The sequence below is a fragment of the Ascidiella aspersa genome, chromosome 7 (genome assembly GCF_963924565.1).
Source record: "Ascidiella aspersa chromosome 7, kaAscAspe10.2, whole genome shotgun sequence".
In the NCBI taxonomy this organism is placed as follows: domain Eukaryota; kingdom Metazoa; phylum Chordata; class Ascidiacea; order Phlebobranchia; family Ascidiidae; genus Ascidiella; species Ascidiella aspersa.
In genome coordinates this window covers 20,208,431-20,225,638 of record NC_139453.1, presented here as the reverse complement: position 1 = coordinate 20,225,638, position 17,208 = coordinate 20,208,431, and the positions used below count along the sequence as shown (strand labels likewise).

Here is a 17,208-nt window from a genome sequence, read left to right as displayed (position 1 = left end):
CCCTAAGTAAAAAACGTTAAGAAACACTGCTCTAGGGCCTGGAAAGTGCATAGACTTTCCGAAGTGCTAAAGTGTTTGCATTCATGTACCGACTTTGTACCGTAGTAAAATATCCGAATACCACACAATTTTGTTAAATGATTTGAAAAAATTGCATTTTCTGCTATAATAATTACTTAACGTCACGAGGACAATGACAGTAAGCTAAGTACTTCATATTAAGCTTAATGCGGAGAAAATGGTAAGCTAGGTGAACAAAGACACCGGAGTTAACAATGTGTCGACGTTCAATTTGGTGCTGCAGTCTTGAAACTGAATTAAGGTGCAGATAAATAAAAATTGCGTTTTTTTGGATACAATATAAGTTGGGTGGAATCTAAAAATGTGGGTCACTAAACGTAGAAAATAATCTTTGAATTGTAAGTCATTTAATCTGAGTTTGTGGACATAATAAAAAAACCTAGCACTCATTATATTGGAATGTCATAAAAATAAAAAATAAACGCTTTATTTAATCAAAATTCTTTTTTTTTTCATAAAATTTCGAGCTTGGCGTAACTTGACTCGGTTGTTACGTCATGCTGGATTGAACGACTTTTGTTTACAGGTTCGGGTTCGGTTATGTTTCACGTTATTCCAAATTATTTGGTTTAGTTCTGGTTCGGCTCATAAAATCTTACAAACCCCTATATATGCATGGTGCGACGCCTAGCGGGACTCTTAAGGTACCTATATTAAAAAATACTTGTCACTAGGTGGCAACACAGAAACTCCGGTTGAGTCTTTGGGTAGCCTTATTCTATTCGTAAAACGTAACTATGAGTGCCTAGGCTTTCTTTATACAGTCGATTTATTGGGGGTAATTTTGCTGGGAAATCTACGGCCGCCTAGCATACGCAATTGCATTGACGTGCGCAAGTCTAGAATCCTACCACAATATTTCGGCATTTTTCCCGAATTTAGAATTGTGTAGTTGCCCTTGTGCTGGGTCTACCCTAATGATAAACACACCGTCAGAAAGAACCAGCCCTCTTCTGTACGGCGAGAGAAAGAATACACCCCTATATGCATGGTGCGACGCCTAGCGGAACTCTTAACATCGTATTTCATGTCGTATTACAATGCAGATGTTGAACCGATTTTATCCTTTGTGTGTGCGTTATTGTTTCTCAGTTTTATCGTTCGTACGCGTGATTTCGTTTTCCTCTTTGTTTCTGACTCACGTATATTATATCGCTTTTCAACTTTTGCACCTCAACTTTCACGCTTTATTTCTTATCTTAACACGATTTCCGTTGGCACCTAATAATTAGTTACGTTTGACACACACACCCTTTTTTTTATAGATCAGGCAACGATTTTAAATCGTTTTTACCAGTTTTTGAATCGTATTGTAAGAGCATTTCAGCAAATGAAGATGTTAAAAAACATTTATTATTGACATGTCTCGACCGTGATTTTTTGTTTGATATAATTGACGGCGCAAATAGCCTGTACGAACTATCGTCTAGCGCTATAATTGAACTTGCTTTAGCGGCTAACGGCAAAAAATGTGACGTTGATAAACGTGACGAGTTGCTAGAAAGGGGTCAAATGGTTACAGAAGGCATAAGGGAATACGTTTATAGTTTGCAAACCCTTGGCAAACAAGCTTACCCAGACAGCGGCGACAAGCCTATAAAAATGAGGTTATGTATATGGTTCTACTGCGCGGCTTGAGCGACAGAACACTCGCCACTGCAATTAGTAAGGACGCTTCAATAAACCGCGACTTTACTAAAGCCGCGAAGATGGCTGTCCACGCAAGTATTGCGTGCCAACCCTCACAGAATGTAGGCCACATTAGCAATAATGCTACGATGGAGAGTGTTACTGCAGACCCCGTCTTTTCAGCTTTCCGATTGAAATTCCAACGCCAAATGGGGGATTTTATGGAAACGATCGACCTTCTGCGACAAGAGGTAGCCGACCTTTGCTCCGGCCAATACCAGCCAGTGGACCAGGACGCCAGCATGTTTGACCTCTGTGATTTACCTAAACAGTCTATCGTACAAATCGAATCTGGTCAAAGGCCTTATTCCTTCGTTAAGATTATGATCGAAAACTTGCCAGTGTGCGTCCTTGTTCAGCAGTTACCATCATTACGAGAAACGTTTAGAGCTGTTTGAAGGCTAAGGTTAAACGTAACCTGTCGAAGTGTCCCGAAATCCTGTCATTTGCCCATGCTGACAACCACAAACTAAATATGGATGGTTTACTCCCAGCACAACTTACAGTAGCTGCTAAAGAGTTATGTATGAATGTTTTTGTTTGCGATTCTATTTCATTCGATTGCATTCTTGGGATAGATTTCCTAGAAACGCAGGAGTGCGCCGTTTGTTACCGAAACAAGATCTTGAAGATGGACAACTGCACTCGATATGCAATTCAAGCTGGTAAGCCGGGAAGTCTTTCTCGAAGATAAAGTCTTAATCCCACCGTCCACAGAGGTTTGTGTTCCAGCCTATTTTACTCATAGTTCTGAACGTCGCCCAGTACCTACCCATTCTGTACTTATTGAAGGTAAACCCGAGATAATTGATAAATATGGTACAATGATTGGGTCATATTTAGCGACAACTAAAGACTGTTTATTCCAGGCTCGAATAGCGAATTTGACTAACGACGCTATCGAGCTGCCTGAAGGCACTTGGGATGCCACACTTTCACCCATTCTAATTTCCGGGGATGTCGCTTTTATTCGAAGTGGTATTTGTGTCACAGTCGAGTCGTTAACACACCCATGTTATTGTAATGACCAAAGATGCGTGGACGTTTACCCAACAGAGCGTCAGCTCCGTATACCCAACTGAAGAAAACCTGGATTTTTACAGACGATATTGAAATTGGCGACGGTCTTACAACAAGCGAGCTCGCACGAATACAGAACTTGCTGCAACAGTATCGCAATTCAGTATCGCAAAATTCGCAACCCACTCTGCAAAAATTGGACGAACAGATCTCGCCGAACATGTGATTAACACCGGAAACGCTCGACCAGTGGGACAACCCTATCGTCGAATGGCACTGCCCAAAAAGAAGAAAGTGGAGGAAATCGTACACGAGATGAAGACCCAACGTCTTATACGTCCATCATTATTATCATGGTCGAGCCCGATCGTACTCGTGAGGAAAAATTAGGTGAAACTCGTTTTTGCATTGGATATCGGGGCCTTAATGAGGTGACAAAGAAAAACAGCTACCCTATACCAGGAGTAGACGAAAACCTCGATCTTTTATCTAACTCCACCTATTTTAGTACACTAGATTTAAAATCTGGGTATTGGCAAATACCCATGGATAAAAGTTCCTGCGAAAAGACCGCTTTCGCGAGCCACATGGGTCTCTTCGAGTTCAATGTGATGCCAATGGTTCTTTGCAATTCCGCTGCTAGTTTCCAGCGACTAATTCGTATTGTTTTGAATGGCATAGAATGGCAAGGAGTACTTGCTTATTTGAATGATATCATTGTGTATGGGCGCACCTTACAGAAGCATATGGAGCGATTGGAGGGCGTGCTACAACGACTTGCCGACGCGGGCCTGACACTAAAGCCCAAGAAGTGCGATCTTTTCAAGAAAGAGGTAAAATTTTTAGGCCATTGTTTCTGCCGAAGGTGTTTTGTGTGACCCTGAAAAACTCGCTTCAGTAAAATCATTGCCGACCCCAAAGAATACAAAGCAAGTACAACAGTTCGTTGGTTTAACGTCTTATTACCGCAAGTTCATACGTGACCAAAATAGCTGCGCCGCTTCACCGTCTAACAGAAAAGTCGAGGCCATTCGCATGGTCGTACGAGTGTCAGACAAGCTTTGCCAAACTAAAATCGTCTTTGAAAAGATCACCAGTTCTTCGCTACCCTGATTTCCAGAAGCCTTTCGTAGTATGCACCGACGCGTCTGATTTTGCCATTGGATGCGTGTTAGCGCAGTGGCACGAGGGAAAAAACACGTTATAGCCTATAGCAGCAGAACTTTAACCAAAAAACAGAACGAAATTTTAATATTTTTCAAAGCCAAAAAGGTCGAGTAGATCGACAGCATCTTGATTAAGACGTTTCGATATGAACTTGTATCATCTTCAGTTAGTGTCGTCTTAATCAAGATGCTGTCGATCTACTCGACCTTTTTGGCCTTTTTGGCTTTTATTATTAAGCTACATTACAGATCCGTGCATAGTGTACCCAAGAACGAAATTATTCTACCACTCGCAAACAATTAATATTAGCGGTCTTTCATGCCACCAAGTTATTTCGCTGCTACCTGCTATAGGCCAAGCTTTCCCTTTGCGCACTGACCACGCTTCTCTTAAGTGGCTATATCAGTCCAAGGACCTCTATGGCCAGTGTTCCCGATGGGTCGAGCACTTGTCGCAATACGATTTTAATCCTATACATCGTCCGGGTGTCAAGCATAAAAATGCAGACGCTCTTAGTCGAATAGGCGAAGACCAGTTAACGATGCGCCGAAAAATGCCACTATCGATGTTCGTGCCTCTAGTGGTTTGACAATGGGTGAGATTGCGCAAGCACAGGAGCAAGACCCAAAAATAGCTCCAGCTTTCCAATGGTTAAACCAAGGACGCAGACCCCCATATAACGCTATGTTAAATGCATCACGTATGACCAGGCACTTATGGAGTCACTTTGGCCAATTAAAACTTAGAGACGGGGTCATTCATTTCTATGACCAGGATAAAACATTTTTAAGACTCTTAACTCCGCGTGAACTAAGGCCCAAAATCTTCGATTTACTTCACGATGCAAAGCTAGGGGGCGGTCCAATATGTCCTTGTTGCTTGTGGTGTGTTTACTAAATATGTCCGAGCTTGGCCCGTTTGTACGCAAACAGTAACCGAAACGGCCAGCGTATTGTACAGCTGCTGGATGGCGGGAATTTTGAAAGCAAGATGCTCAAGGAGTTGCTTCAGGTGATGGGTTGCGATAAGTCACGCACGACTACCAATCCGCTGGCAACGGAGGTGTTAAACGAAATAACAGGACGATATTCTCGATGATTCAAAATTACGTCCAAAAAAATGAACACTCCTGGGATGAAGCACTGTTTGCTGTTGTGGCGTCGTACAATGCGAGTACCCACGAAAGTACGGGATTTTCACCACATTTCTTGTTAACAGATCGACAATTGCGGTTACCTGCGGACTTGGTCGGAGCAGGATCGGAAGAGTCGCATTTCATAAACGATAATATCAAGAGTCTTCACGACCGTCTTGTTCGTGCCGAAGATGTTTTTCGGACTAACCTCGTCAAGCAGGGCCAGCAAATGGAGGCGCATTTCAACAGAAACACAGACGACATCGCATTTAACGTCGGCGACTCGGCTTTACTAAGGGATAACGTAGTCCCTGTAGGGTCAAACCGAAAATTTCATTTTCAGACTGTCGAAAAATAGAAATGCACTCCATCAGGATAGAACGTTTTTGGCGGAAAACCTACAGAAATACACTACGATAAGCAAACGAGCTAATATTACAACCAGCCGAGAGCACAGCAATGTTTTATAATTTAATGCAAAAAAATATGCTTTGTATTGTACTGAGTTGTTTTGTAATCTTGCGCTTAATTCTCATCTGAAAAAAAAAACGCTTAAACTCCTTTGAATTTTTTGCCTTAGTTAACCCCTCTAAAGTGGTCACTAAACGTTTTTTTATAAAAGGCTGTATTAATATAAGAATGGAAAACATTAATGCGCAATATTTAAAATTTGTGTCGTAGTTTCTAGACTTGATTATTACTTAACTTAACACATACAAAAAATGTAAAACTAATATATATAATGAGCTTTACAAATATGTCGTTCAGTTCACAATAAAATCAAAATTTAGTTTTTTTTTTTTATCATACATTAACACAACATGCCTCTAGCCTTAAACCACGAGGGGGAACTCACGCGGACGGTAGTTGGGTTACCGCTGGATAAAAGTAACATAGGTTTGGAAAAGTTTGAATACTTGAAAAGTAACAAATTGTTGCATACAGTCAAAATAGACATGTTACAAAATCCGGATGCACTGCGGCGAGGTCAACACAACATACAGATGCGCAACCTTTTATGCTTTCCGCGTACGCCCGAGCATGTAATAACGTATTTTGATTAAAAAACTTCATTTTAAATATAGACGTGCTTTTGCCACGTAAGAGTCTGCAGATTAGTTTTTTGTGCGAGTTAAACATTTTTTTTTTAAATATGGTGACAAACATGGTCAGAGCAATGGCGGCTTCCTTCACATTGGTATGGCTTCCCCAAACAAAAATAATGAATTCGCTATTGGCTCACAAATGATGGTATTATTTAATTTTACAAACGGTTCTCAACAAACATTTTGACAGCCAAACATTGTCCATTTTTTTCCATTTTTAAAATTCAGTACAGTGATTGTACTACTATCACGCGGCCCACAACTACATGACGAAACTGAAATATTAAAAAATAACCAGGGGCCCACTAATAATTGCTCAAATTCCCACATTTGGCCCGCAGCCCACAGTTTGTCGACCACTGTCCACTGTTTTATTAATTTCATGCATATTTTCCCTTGGGCCCGTTATTTCTCTTCCTTCGTCAAATAAATCAATCATGCGAACTCAAGGGTATACTTTTGGTAATTGTAACTTGAAGAATTTTGAAAAAAAAGCGGTAATAGTGGAAATTGCAAATCTATTTAAACATTGATTTTTATTACGCTATCTAATGTAAACAGAACAGAGAATATATACCTAATGAAATATATTAGGGTTTTGATAATTCCCTTTAACAGGACTTATTTGCTGAAAGAATTGCAATCAAACAGAATGATAACCAGGATTAGTCAATTAAAAATGGTACAAGGGACGCAACAAGAGAAAGGTTTTTTTCCCAAGCAACATCCAAAGTTTATATGAGCTTATATATGTAACTTTGTTTACGTAAAGTAACAGATGTTAAATATTATAATGTATTGCTACAATTCAGTCCGGAAGTTGTACAGGCGTGGGTTAGACATTTAAAGTCGATGCCTATGCGCAGATATGCAAATACACATTTAAGGCCTTACATAACGGAATCCTATGCACCGCCGTCCGCCGCTTTATACACTCATACAAAGCTGATATGACACTATGACATTAGAAAATGTCCTTTATTTTCGCATTTTGCTGTTTTTCGCAGCAGTACATACGATAAACGGAGCGGTGATTCAAGCCGCTATTAGTAAGACGTATAAAATAGAATAGCTTGCGAAACGATCAAAGCGCACGATTCGGCGGTAGGTCACGCTTCAGTGGACAACGGTCACGTGTATAGTGACGTAGAATTAGCCAATATCAAGTAATATTGCAAGATAAATGCTACAGCGATATAAACAAGCTATATTGACGCTGTACGCGAAACTTTATGTTTGCGAAAACATATTTATTAGTGTGGTCAAGCATCGTCCATCTTTTTTAATGAAAAGTTTTACTCACTAAAACCAGATGCAGGCAATCTGGTTGCGCTTGGCGCTTAGAGTTAGGCCGGACAAAGTAGAGTTGTTTAACGTCCTTGTGTTAATGTAACTTCATGTATAAAACAGAGGTCGGAAACCTACGGCCCTCCAGTGAAAATTATCCGACCTGCAAACTCTTTTACAAACTGTACATGATGCCATGCCCCATCTTTTTAACTGTTTAACTGTATTGTTTTATATGTTCAGTTAACACCCTACTATGGACGAAGATAGGAAAGCGGCATTGGCAAGAAAAACTTTGGATACACCCAAGCCAAGTAAATTTCGCCTGGGGTTGCCAGTGATGCGTTCAAAAGAAACAGGACGCACCAGAATTAAAACATTTAGTCGGCTAGGACTCCTGGTTTCTTGTTTCTTTTCTGAGCATTAATTGCAACTTGCTGAGGCATCCAGTTTGTAATTGGACGCAAGATAAAGACTACCAAGTCGCGTAAATATTTGTAAATACCTTCAAGTTGTTAATGATGTTACTGATAGAATGGTCAAGTTAAACACTGATTACTCAGCAAACATCACTGATGATGCGCAGCAGCACGCTAGCCTCCTGCAAGTCGTAGAACACCGGTAATAGTTTTCAGACTTAAAAATGTTTTTATTTAGCTAATTTGCAATGCTTTATTGTGTTATATATGCATATTCGTCATTAATATAGCACAAATAACATTTTACAACACTATTTGTCATCGTTTGGTTACAATAGAACCAATTTAGCAAGTTTTCGCAATAGGGGAATTCCCATATTTTGATGTTTTAACTGCTAAACTTTGGGGGCTTTGAGGAGGGCGAAATCATAACCCAAATTAAAAAGTTTCTTTGTCAATCCTATTTTTAAGGTCCAAACCATGGGAAAAACTTTGATTAGCTAAACTTTTCAAAAAATTTCAAAATCTGAACAACCCTAGTGTTTGTGTGTATATGTATGCGACTATGCGTGAGTGCGTGTTTGTAAAAAAATTATGTTTTATAAAAATTATGTTTTTCACAAATTTGTTCACAAGATTTACTAGCTACAGGGGCAATGATAGGCGACATTGTAGAGGCTTTGAGCTTTAGCTGTTGCACTATTCCCGTTTATAAAAAAAATAATTGATAAGATAATATTTTTTTTCAGCTATAGGGTTTCAGCACGAGACAAAAAAAATTTATGGTGTGCACAGGGCCGGATTAACCAATAGGCTAATAAGGCTATAGCCTTAGGCCCTGGAAAAATTCGGCCCTCAATTTTTTAAGGTTAAATTTTTGTAAGGCTGATAGTGATACAGAACCAGTATCGGTACAGTACAGTGTTTGCTTCAAAACTAATAACTGAGTCGAGTCAATGTGTCTTGTGTGTGAGTAGGTAAATAAATCGTTTTATTTATGCTGCAAACCAGTTAAGAACTATTTACGTTCTGTGCTATCACTTTTAAAAGGAACACACAATAAAACCTAAAAAGCAACAATACCTAAAGCAGAAAAAATTATAAATCGATGGAATAAAGACCAATGACATAAAGCTTAAATACACCAGTACATAATGAGACCAAAATCGTCTGAATAAGACCTAAATCTGTCAAAATACGTCCTAAATTCATCGTAATATTGCCTTAAACGGGCAAAATAACACCTGAAACTGTAGGGAGAGGGTATGGGTCGATCGGGCGCTGTGTTAGTTCTGGGATGGGTCGCTTTGGTGTCGACGTTCGGACGCCCTAGTTTGACCTGCGCCATTAGGGCGCCGCTGTTTTTGCATTGGATTTTTGGCCCTGTTTGGGGCTATTGGTGGGTAATGGATGGGGTTAGACAAAAAATATTAGGGGAGTTAGTGATGTACTTAGGGGTGAGGTTCGAGGATAGGTAAAGTGCTGTTTAGGCCTTATTCTGACGGGTTTTAGACTTCTATTTCGGTCCTAATGGCTGGAGTCCCTTTTAAGCATAGATAGTGATGTTCTTAGAGGTTTGAATGTCGATGACATCATTCATAAGGCTGGTGTCAACACTAGACGCGTCTGGCGTTAACGCAAAATGTTGTTTTTTTTAATTTCGGTTGCGGAAGTTGAAACAGTTCAAACAGTTGAAAACAGTTGAAACAGTTCAACTTTGACGCTTTTGGTTCGGAACAAGGAAATTTGCCGTTAACGCTAGCAACCGTTTAAGTATGATCTGTACAACGCTAGCGTTTTGCGACAGACGACGCTAGAGGCAAAACGCATTTAGTGTGAACCAACCTATACTGCTAGCTGTAAGGCAAGGAAAATGTAATTTTTCATATAAGCTACATTGTAATAGGGGAGATGTGGGACCAGTAACTCGAGAGCTGTTTTCCTTTTTCCATTTAAAATGTAATCTAATAGAATTTGTATTTTGTTCTAGAATCTAGAACAGGCTTTCTCAATCGTGGCTCTCGGCCCCTCTCTAGCTAGGTCGTAGTTTGCAAAAACCAACTACACAAGTGTCTTTATTTATAAAATTTGCCTGTTAACTTAAATTTGTGATTTTAGTTATGACCTTTCTTGTAACGTACAACAATACTCATTTTTCTGACACGTTTTTTGATTTACTTGCAAAGTAGGGATGTTCGAAGTAGAATGTTGTATCCTTTTATTACATTTTTTCGCAAAGTTTTACGCCTAATCGTACGTTTGCGAGTGGCAAGATTGTGGGATAAAGGTCTGCCCATTACTGTGTTGCTTTATATGTAGCCATGTGTCAGCGTTTTTTCGGGCAGCCAATTACTTGACGATAACCTTCGCCTAATCTTTAAGTTTCCGTCCTAAATCTTTAAATGCTGTTGGGCAAGCAACTAACTTGCAATTCCTGGTGCAGAGATTTCCCAATTTCCTTAAAGAGTTTGCAAAAAAACATTCCATCGTGAAACGCGTAAGGTACAGTCCATTTCAAATAGGCCTATTTTTTTGACTTTTACCTAAGTGCGAAATTTTTTTTAAGTAGTATGAATAACGAGGTTTGGACTCGAATTTTATTTTGCGCCAACACTTTACTTCCTCCGTAAATGTAATTAAACACATCTTTGGCTGCAAAAAAGATCAGAGGCCCGCCTGATTTACAGCTGTTCTAACATTTTAATAACACAATTCTTAGTTAACATTTTGTGCGGCCCGCGGAGGACTTTCTGAGTTTGGGCCCGCGACTAGACATAGGTTTCTGCCCCTGAGCTAGCTTATGCACAGCGTATTTGCCAAACAATAGCAACGCATTATTAAAATAAAAATCTAGGAATCATCTCGGCGAATGTAGTGACAAAACATTAGTTAAAAAAACCTCGTCGGAGTCCCAAAACATGCCTGGCAATGACTAACTAATTTAGTTTAATTTAAAACGACTGATTTGTTAAATAATTAGAAAGTAGGTGCACTTATTCTACTTTTCTCTTCTTACATTTTGAGTTAAATGCTGTGGTATGTTGAAGAGTAGCGACCTCAAAATCTTATTTTACGAGTTAAATAAAACAACTGCAGATGCAAAAACGTCAAAGGTGACCAACTGGTCCCACAGCTCCCCTACAATGAGTCTATGACACTTAATTACATTTATTACGTGTTTTTATATTATGTTTGTGTTATTTTGCAGTAGCCTATATAATTCCAATTTTTCATGCTTGGATTTTTACTACTTTTTGTAGCCTCGTTTGCAAAATTAGGCCCTTCCCTGGTAAATAGCCTTAGGCCCACAGTACCCTTAATCCGGCCCTGGGTGTGCAGCAAAACGCTACATAAAAAGTGTGAACGGCGCTCCGGCACACCTCATACCAGGCTACCTAGATGAGTTTATGTGGCGCCGGCAGCGCGACCCGGATCGCTTTTTTGAGGACACTCATGCAGACATCGTCAGAAATCCTCAATACAGTTTTTCAATGTACAACATTTTGTTTTACTGTCAAACAGATAATGCAACAGCTGAGTTCCATTATAAAGTAGTCAGAGATTTTAATATAAACTTCAAAATCCTTTTACTTGTCACGTTTTTCTGTAACAACCCCAACACAAACACGGTATAGTACTAATGAAAATAAAAAAAAGTTTGAACTTTTTTTGTTAAGCTTTTGGCATTGTATGAACTGCGTATCGAACACAAATAAATATGCTAGCAAACCGTTTCGAGAAGCAACTGACTTAGTTTTTTAGCGCAATACTACATTCAGAGAGCAAAAAAATGACTAAAAAGTAGTAAAACAACATTAATATAACAAACGTAATAATGACTACATCGTTTATGACGTAACTGTGCATGACAATTAAAGGTGTGACACGCCTATGATTGACTGTTATGGAAGGCTACTGCTCATAAATGCTACAAAACAAATTATTATCAAGAGTACAATATTTATAAATTATTGGCGGCCCATGGCCCCCTGGCTACGCCCCTGACATCCACACAGCCACTATTTTTTTATCAATCTCTTTGAAAGTTGCGTGTCGTCTTTTTCGTCCAGTCGTCTGATTTAAAACTTTTAAATTTGCAACAGGTCTCTGCCTTTATTTATGACTTCAACTTTAGAGCTTTACACTACAAGATTGTACGCGCACTATGCGTGAATTCAAGCTGGACAAAGAAAGGTTTCATAGCTTGGACGTCACAATTGAGGCATGCCTCAAATCATGGCTAAATTGTTCATCATGTTTTCCGAGAGAATTCGCAAAAGAAACTAGACAGGGTGTGCGGTTTTTGTATATTTTTCCAGGGGGTATAGCGCGGTTCTACTATATTATATCAGGGGGTATGGTGCGGTTCTACTATATTATACCAGGGGGGTACAGCGCAGTTCTACTATACTTTACCAGGGTGTCATTCCTTAGTTATTCTATATTCTTTAAACGGGTCTTATTTGTCAGTGTCCATATACTCCCAATGTTGTGCTTCCAGTTTCGGTGCTTTAGCAGGCAAAAGCGGATGTGGCCCGAAGTTGCGTGGTATAGGTTGGACATGGTGCACTTTTACAAGAATGATTGCCAGTGGTCTTAATATAAATTTGGCTGCGAAGCAAACCTATAACTTGTCTTTATAATTAAAAAATATTTGACAATTTTTTCTTGCACCCCTGTACGCCTCTCATTGGGGACAAAAGTCAATAGTGTGACGTAATCGATTTAGTTCTTTACAGCTATATACTCTAACCTAGCGGCAGAAAACCTTTAATGCAGAATTTGTTCATATCGCTTGCTTTATTCTGGCCGCGAAGCGTCTGGCTGCCTACTGTGCTTTTTTTGTCCAGCGCGTGCAACATTCATTGTGCGAAGTGGCTTGTCTCAGTGAAACTAAGCGCGTGCGACTTGCCTTTTAAAAAGAGGCTTCTCTTAGTAAATTAACTTATTGCTTTTACAAAACAACATATTTTACCGCCGCAGATTGAAATGAAAAATTGTGGAGGCAGTGTACACCACTCTGTTTCCAGTTTTTATTCTATGAATGAAATCACTTTAATTTCTATATTTTTGTTTAGTTGTTTTCCCCCATAGGTTAATTATTTTAAATTGAAGTTCAAAATTGGCCTGAGGAGCAATCTATAATTTGTCTTTATAATTGAAAACTATTTAACAATGTTTTCTTTAGTTTTTTAGACACCTCTAAACACAAAAACGGCCGAATTTTAATTTTACCCCCCTAAATTACTCCCCTTTTTTTCAAGAGGTAAAATGTTTATTTTAACATCAGCTTTAAATGGTTCTCTAACATTTGTGAAATTTTCAGATGTTTATGTCATTTCCTTCTAGTGTAAATATATCATTAAAATTTCCTAAAGTGTTGTGCATTTTGACCCCCCGGATGAAAAGTTCAGGAGTAAGGTTTAAAATTTTGTTACTTAGCATTGTATATGTCATGTATCCATCATCCATAAATATATCGGATTTTTTTACATTTTTTTATCTCTGAAAAGTGCTTAAAACCAAAATTAGTAAAAAATGACAGTTTTGCCCCCCTAAAAACCTCCCCTTAGATCTTGTGCACAAAAATTTTATATTAGAAACAACTTTGGGAGGGTATTTACCAGTTGTGAAAATTTCATGTTCCAACTATGTTTTTTTCCTTGTCAAAAGTGAACAACAAAAAAATTGACTGAAAAAAAAAAAATTTTTTTTTTTCGGGCCACATAATAATTCGGACATAAACAACATGTGTCCAAAAAAAAATTTTTTTTTTCGGGCCACATAAAAAGGCACGCATAATGCAGTGTATGGAAGTTTTGTGATCTGAAGAGAGGCACGAATCGACTCTGTAAAGAAAGCCTAATGCACTAGGCCAGGGGTGTCCAACCTTTTTGCTATTGCCGGCCGCATTCAGATTAATTCTATAAAGCACGGCCGCAAGTTAATCTGCGTTATCTGAGAGACGAATTTCGTCGTGAATATCTACTAAACTTATCATACCTATACTTAATAGTGCTATGAAAAATCAAACACAGTTTGAAACGAATTTATTCAATAAAAGTCTGCGACGTTGCAACTAGTGACTCGCTTGCTTTTGCATACAAGCAGATAAATTTGCAAAGTTGGGAACCTCGCGGGATACCATCAGTCTTAGTTGAGACTCCAGGTTTCCGTCCAACAATCGCGTTCGGTACTCGTTTTTCAGGTAATTCATTTGTGAAAAGGCAGACTCGCACACGTAAGTGCTTCCGAAAAGAACAAGAGTTTCCCTTGCCAATTCTCGCAACATTGGATAATCAAGTGCACTTTTCCACGTGTCAAGCAAATTTTCTTCGCACTTGAACTTCATCACAAGGCGCTCATTATTTTTTAATTCCACCAGTTCCATCTGAAGATGTAACGGAAAACTTTCGGTTTCAACCAGGTGTGGAAAGGCAACGAGTCGCAATGTTGGCGAAATTTTTTGAAAATCTTGAAAACGATTAGCAAAATCTTGCAACACAGTATCAAAAACACCCGAAAAATTGTCGACCTGTATTTCGCAGCTGTCGATGAGAGCCGTAAGTTGTGTAAAAAAGAAAAAATTACGCTGCTGAAGGTGATTTTTAAGAAGAAGATACTTGTCACGAAAATCCAAAACTATTTTGTGTAGTTACATATTGTCGTACCTTTTCCTTGCAGGCTTCGGTTTAAATTGTTGACATGGGACAGAAAATCCACCAGAAAGGCCAGAGATGTGAGGAAGCCCTTATTTTGTAAAGGACAGTCTTTGTTTTTTTGTGGAATAGAACACGGCGAGATGTTTCCCCTTGAGACAACCAGCGAGCTGCGGTGTGATAGAGAATGTCTTCCGCAGACGTTTCGCTTATTTGCAGAAGTTCTCAAAATTGCCTATGATGAAGAGCATTCGCACGAATATACAAAATTATTCGATTTACGTCTTTTAAAGTGTCATTTAAGGCAACAGATTTGACACTCAGGGCTTCTTGGTGGATAATGCAATGAAGGTTTGTGAGCTTCTTATTATCGTACTCTTTTGATACAAACTCAGCAAATCTTGCCACAAAGCCTTGGGTGTTACCTATCATTGCAGGTGCTCCATCTGTGCAAATACCACGAAGATTTGTTAAGTTTAATCTATTGTGATACAAGCATTCTTAACCGCCACAAATATGTCTTCACCACGAGTGCGAGAAGAGAGGGTTTCCATTGAAAGGAGATCTTCACAGAGATCAAAATTTGGAGACAGAGAACGAATGAAGATCAATAGTTGCGCAGAGTCCTTAATGTCAGTCGATTCATCGATTGCCAGTGAGAACAAAGTTGCTTCGTTGTTAACTTTTGTTTGCAGGGAGAGGGTCAACTGTTTGGCGATATCATCTTGGCGACGTTGAATTGTATTTCGCGAGAGAGCAATTAAAGAATAGTCAGTTTCCTTACCAGGATGAATGCACTTGACAACGTCTATGAGACATCGCTTAACGAGTTCTCCATCCGAATAAGGCTTTCCCGCTACACCAAGATGATATGCGACTCTATAAGAAGCTTCGCAGCGATTATTGTCTGACTGAATAAAAGTGGACATGCAAGATGTCTGCTGTCGCACACATTCCTTCAAATTTTCCAGCCAGATCTTCCTCGACTCGCCTTTTAAATTTGCGTAATTGTGTGACATATGATGACGAAAATGCTGCTTTGCATTATCCCCTTTAACAGTTTTTACTACTTGACTGCATATCAGACACATCATGGTATGCTTTGCCGTCTCGATCATAAAATAATCCAACTCCCATTTGGAATTAAATACCCTTTTCTCCTCTGCTACTGTTCTTTTTCTTTTTTCTAAGAACATAATGCAATGTAGGCTACCTTTACAAAATACCCTAGCCTACAAAACTTATAAATTAAGTTAACAATGGTGGAACTTAAGCTTTTTAAGCAGAGTTTGAAACAGTATGCTTTCTCTCCTAGGTTTGGCAAGTACTTAACGACTCTTGCTACTGTGTGTGGTTTATGATTTATTCTTCTTTGTTTTTTGGTACTAACACAATACAGAATTTTTTTGTGTCTGGCCATTTTAATCCTCAATGTATTCTCTCTCCATTTGCTCAATAACAGTTTAAGACTTACTCATACAAAGTTGTTCGTTTAAACAAGGATTTCTATACCTACCGCTTAGCCTGTCCCACAGTTTTGCCATAATTCCACTCACAACTCGCATAACACATAACTGCTCAGCCGTTAATTATTTATCATGAATATCTATTTTATCTTTGAGACATCACAATTCAGATTGTTACAAATTTTCTACTTGCTTTTTGCGCCAATCCATCAATGAAATCAACCTTTGATTCAGTGACAGTGTAGCGAAAGAGCTTAGCTTACTAATTTAACTGCACTCCCTTTCCCTTAACACGTTTCTAATCTGGATTCAGTATATCAACCATTAACGCATGCCAGTACGGGCACGGCGGCCAACACATGCTGATTAAAATACGTGTAAACGGCCGCAAAATTTTTCATTGACGGCCGCAGGTTGGACACCGTTGCACTAGGCACTCATAGTTACGTTTTAGGAATAGAATAAGGCTATCACAAGACTCGACCGGAGTTTCTGTGCTGCCACCTAGTGACAAGTATTTTTTTAATATAGGGTAAGTTCAGAGTTCCGCTAGGCGTCGCACCATGCATATAGGGGTTTATTTTTCTCTCGCCGTACAGAAGAGGGTTGGCTCTTTCTGACGGTGTGTTCATCATTAGGGTAGACCAAAGAGACTTTAACTAAATCTCTTTGGGTAGACCCAGCACAAGGGCAACTACACAATTCTAAATTCGGGCGAAATGCCGAAATATTGTGGTAGGATTCTAGACTTGCCCACGCGTGGCGCTGGTCTAGAATCCTACCACAGAGTTGAAACAATTATTAAATTAACGCACATTATTCGGGTTAGGGTGTGGGTGGGTCAAATATAATTACATTAATTATTTAATAATAATAATGCTTGACCCATCCAAACTCACGCTCTAACTTATATTTAATGTACATTGTGGTAGGATTCTAGGCCAGCGCCCAATTGTCTGTCAGCTAAAAAATATATAAAGTTTTGGGCGCTTTTTCACTATTGTACGTGAAAAATTATGCAAAAAAAAAATAACAATAATACCGCATACCACAAGGCATATTGTTTGGTTTAGGGTGCGGGTTAGCGTTTGGGTGAGGGTGGGTCAAGTAATATTATGTTTATTATTAATAATAACTTGACCCACCCTCAACCAAACGCTAACCCTAACCCAAACAATA

At 39.1% G+C, this 17,208-nt stretch overlaps 1 protein-coding gene across 1 annotated transcript; it reads right to left on the bottom strand.

Annotated features, from left to right (window-relative positions):
- Positions 1 to 13,983: 13,983 nt before the first annotated feature.
- LOC146138230 (general transcription factor II-I repeat domain-containing protein 2-like) lies at positions 13,984 to 15,654 on the bottom strand. Its single transcript, XM_083394540.1, has 3 exons — positions 15,090 to 15,654; positions 14,846 to 15,009; positions 13,984 to 14,553 (listed from the first exon to the last, which is right to left on the bottom strand). The coding sequence occupies exons 1-3, from the start codon at positions 15,652 to 15,654 to the stop codon at positions 13,984 to 13,986; spliced, it is 1,299 nt and encodes a 432-aa protein (XP_083250666.1).
- Positions 15,655 to 17,208: the final 1,554 nt, after the last annotated feature.

Excerpts from the sequence above, each read along its gene's own strand:
- LOC146138230 (XM_083394540.1), bottom strand. The coding sequence starts at position 15,654 with ATGTGTCTGATATGCAGTCAAGTAGTAAAAACTGTTAAAGGGGATAAT. Across the intron at positions 15,010-15,089 it reads CCTCTCTTCTCGCACTCGTG|ATGGAGCACCTGCAATGATA; the intron begins GTGAAGACATAT and ends GTATTTGCACAG. Across the intron at positions 14,554-14,845 it reads TAAATGACACTTTAAAAGAC|AAAATAGTTTTGGATTTTCG; the intron begins GTAAATCGAATA and ends ATGTAACTACAC.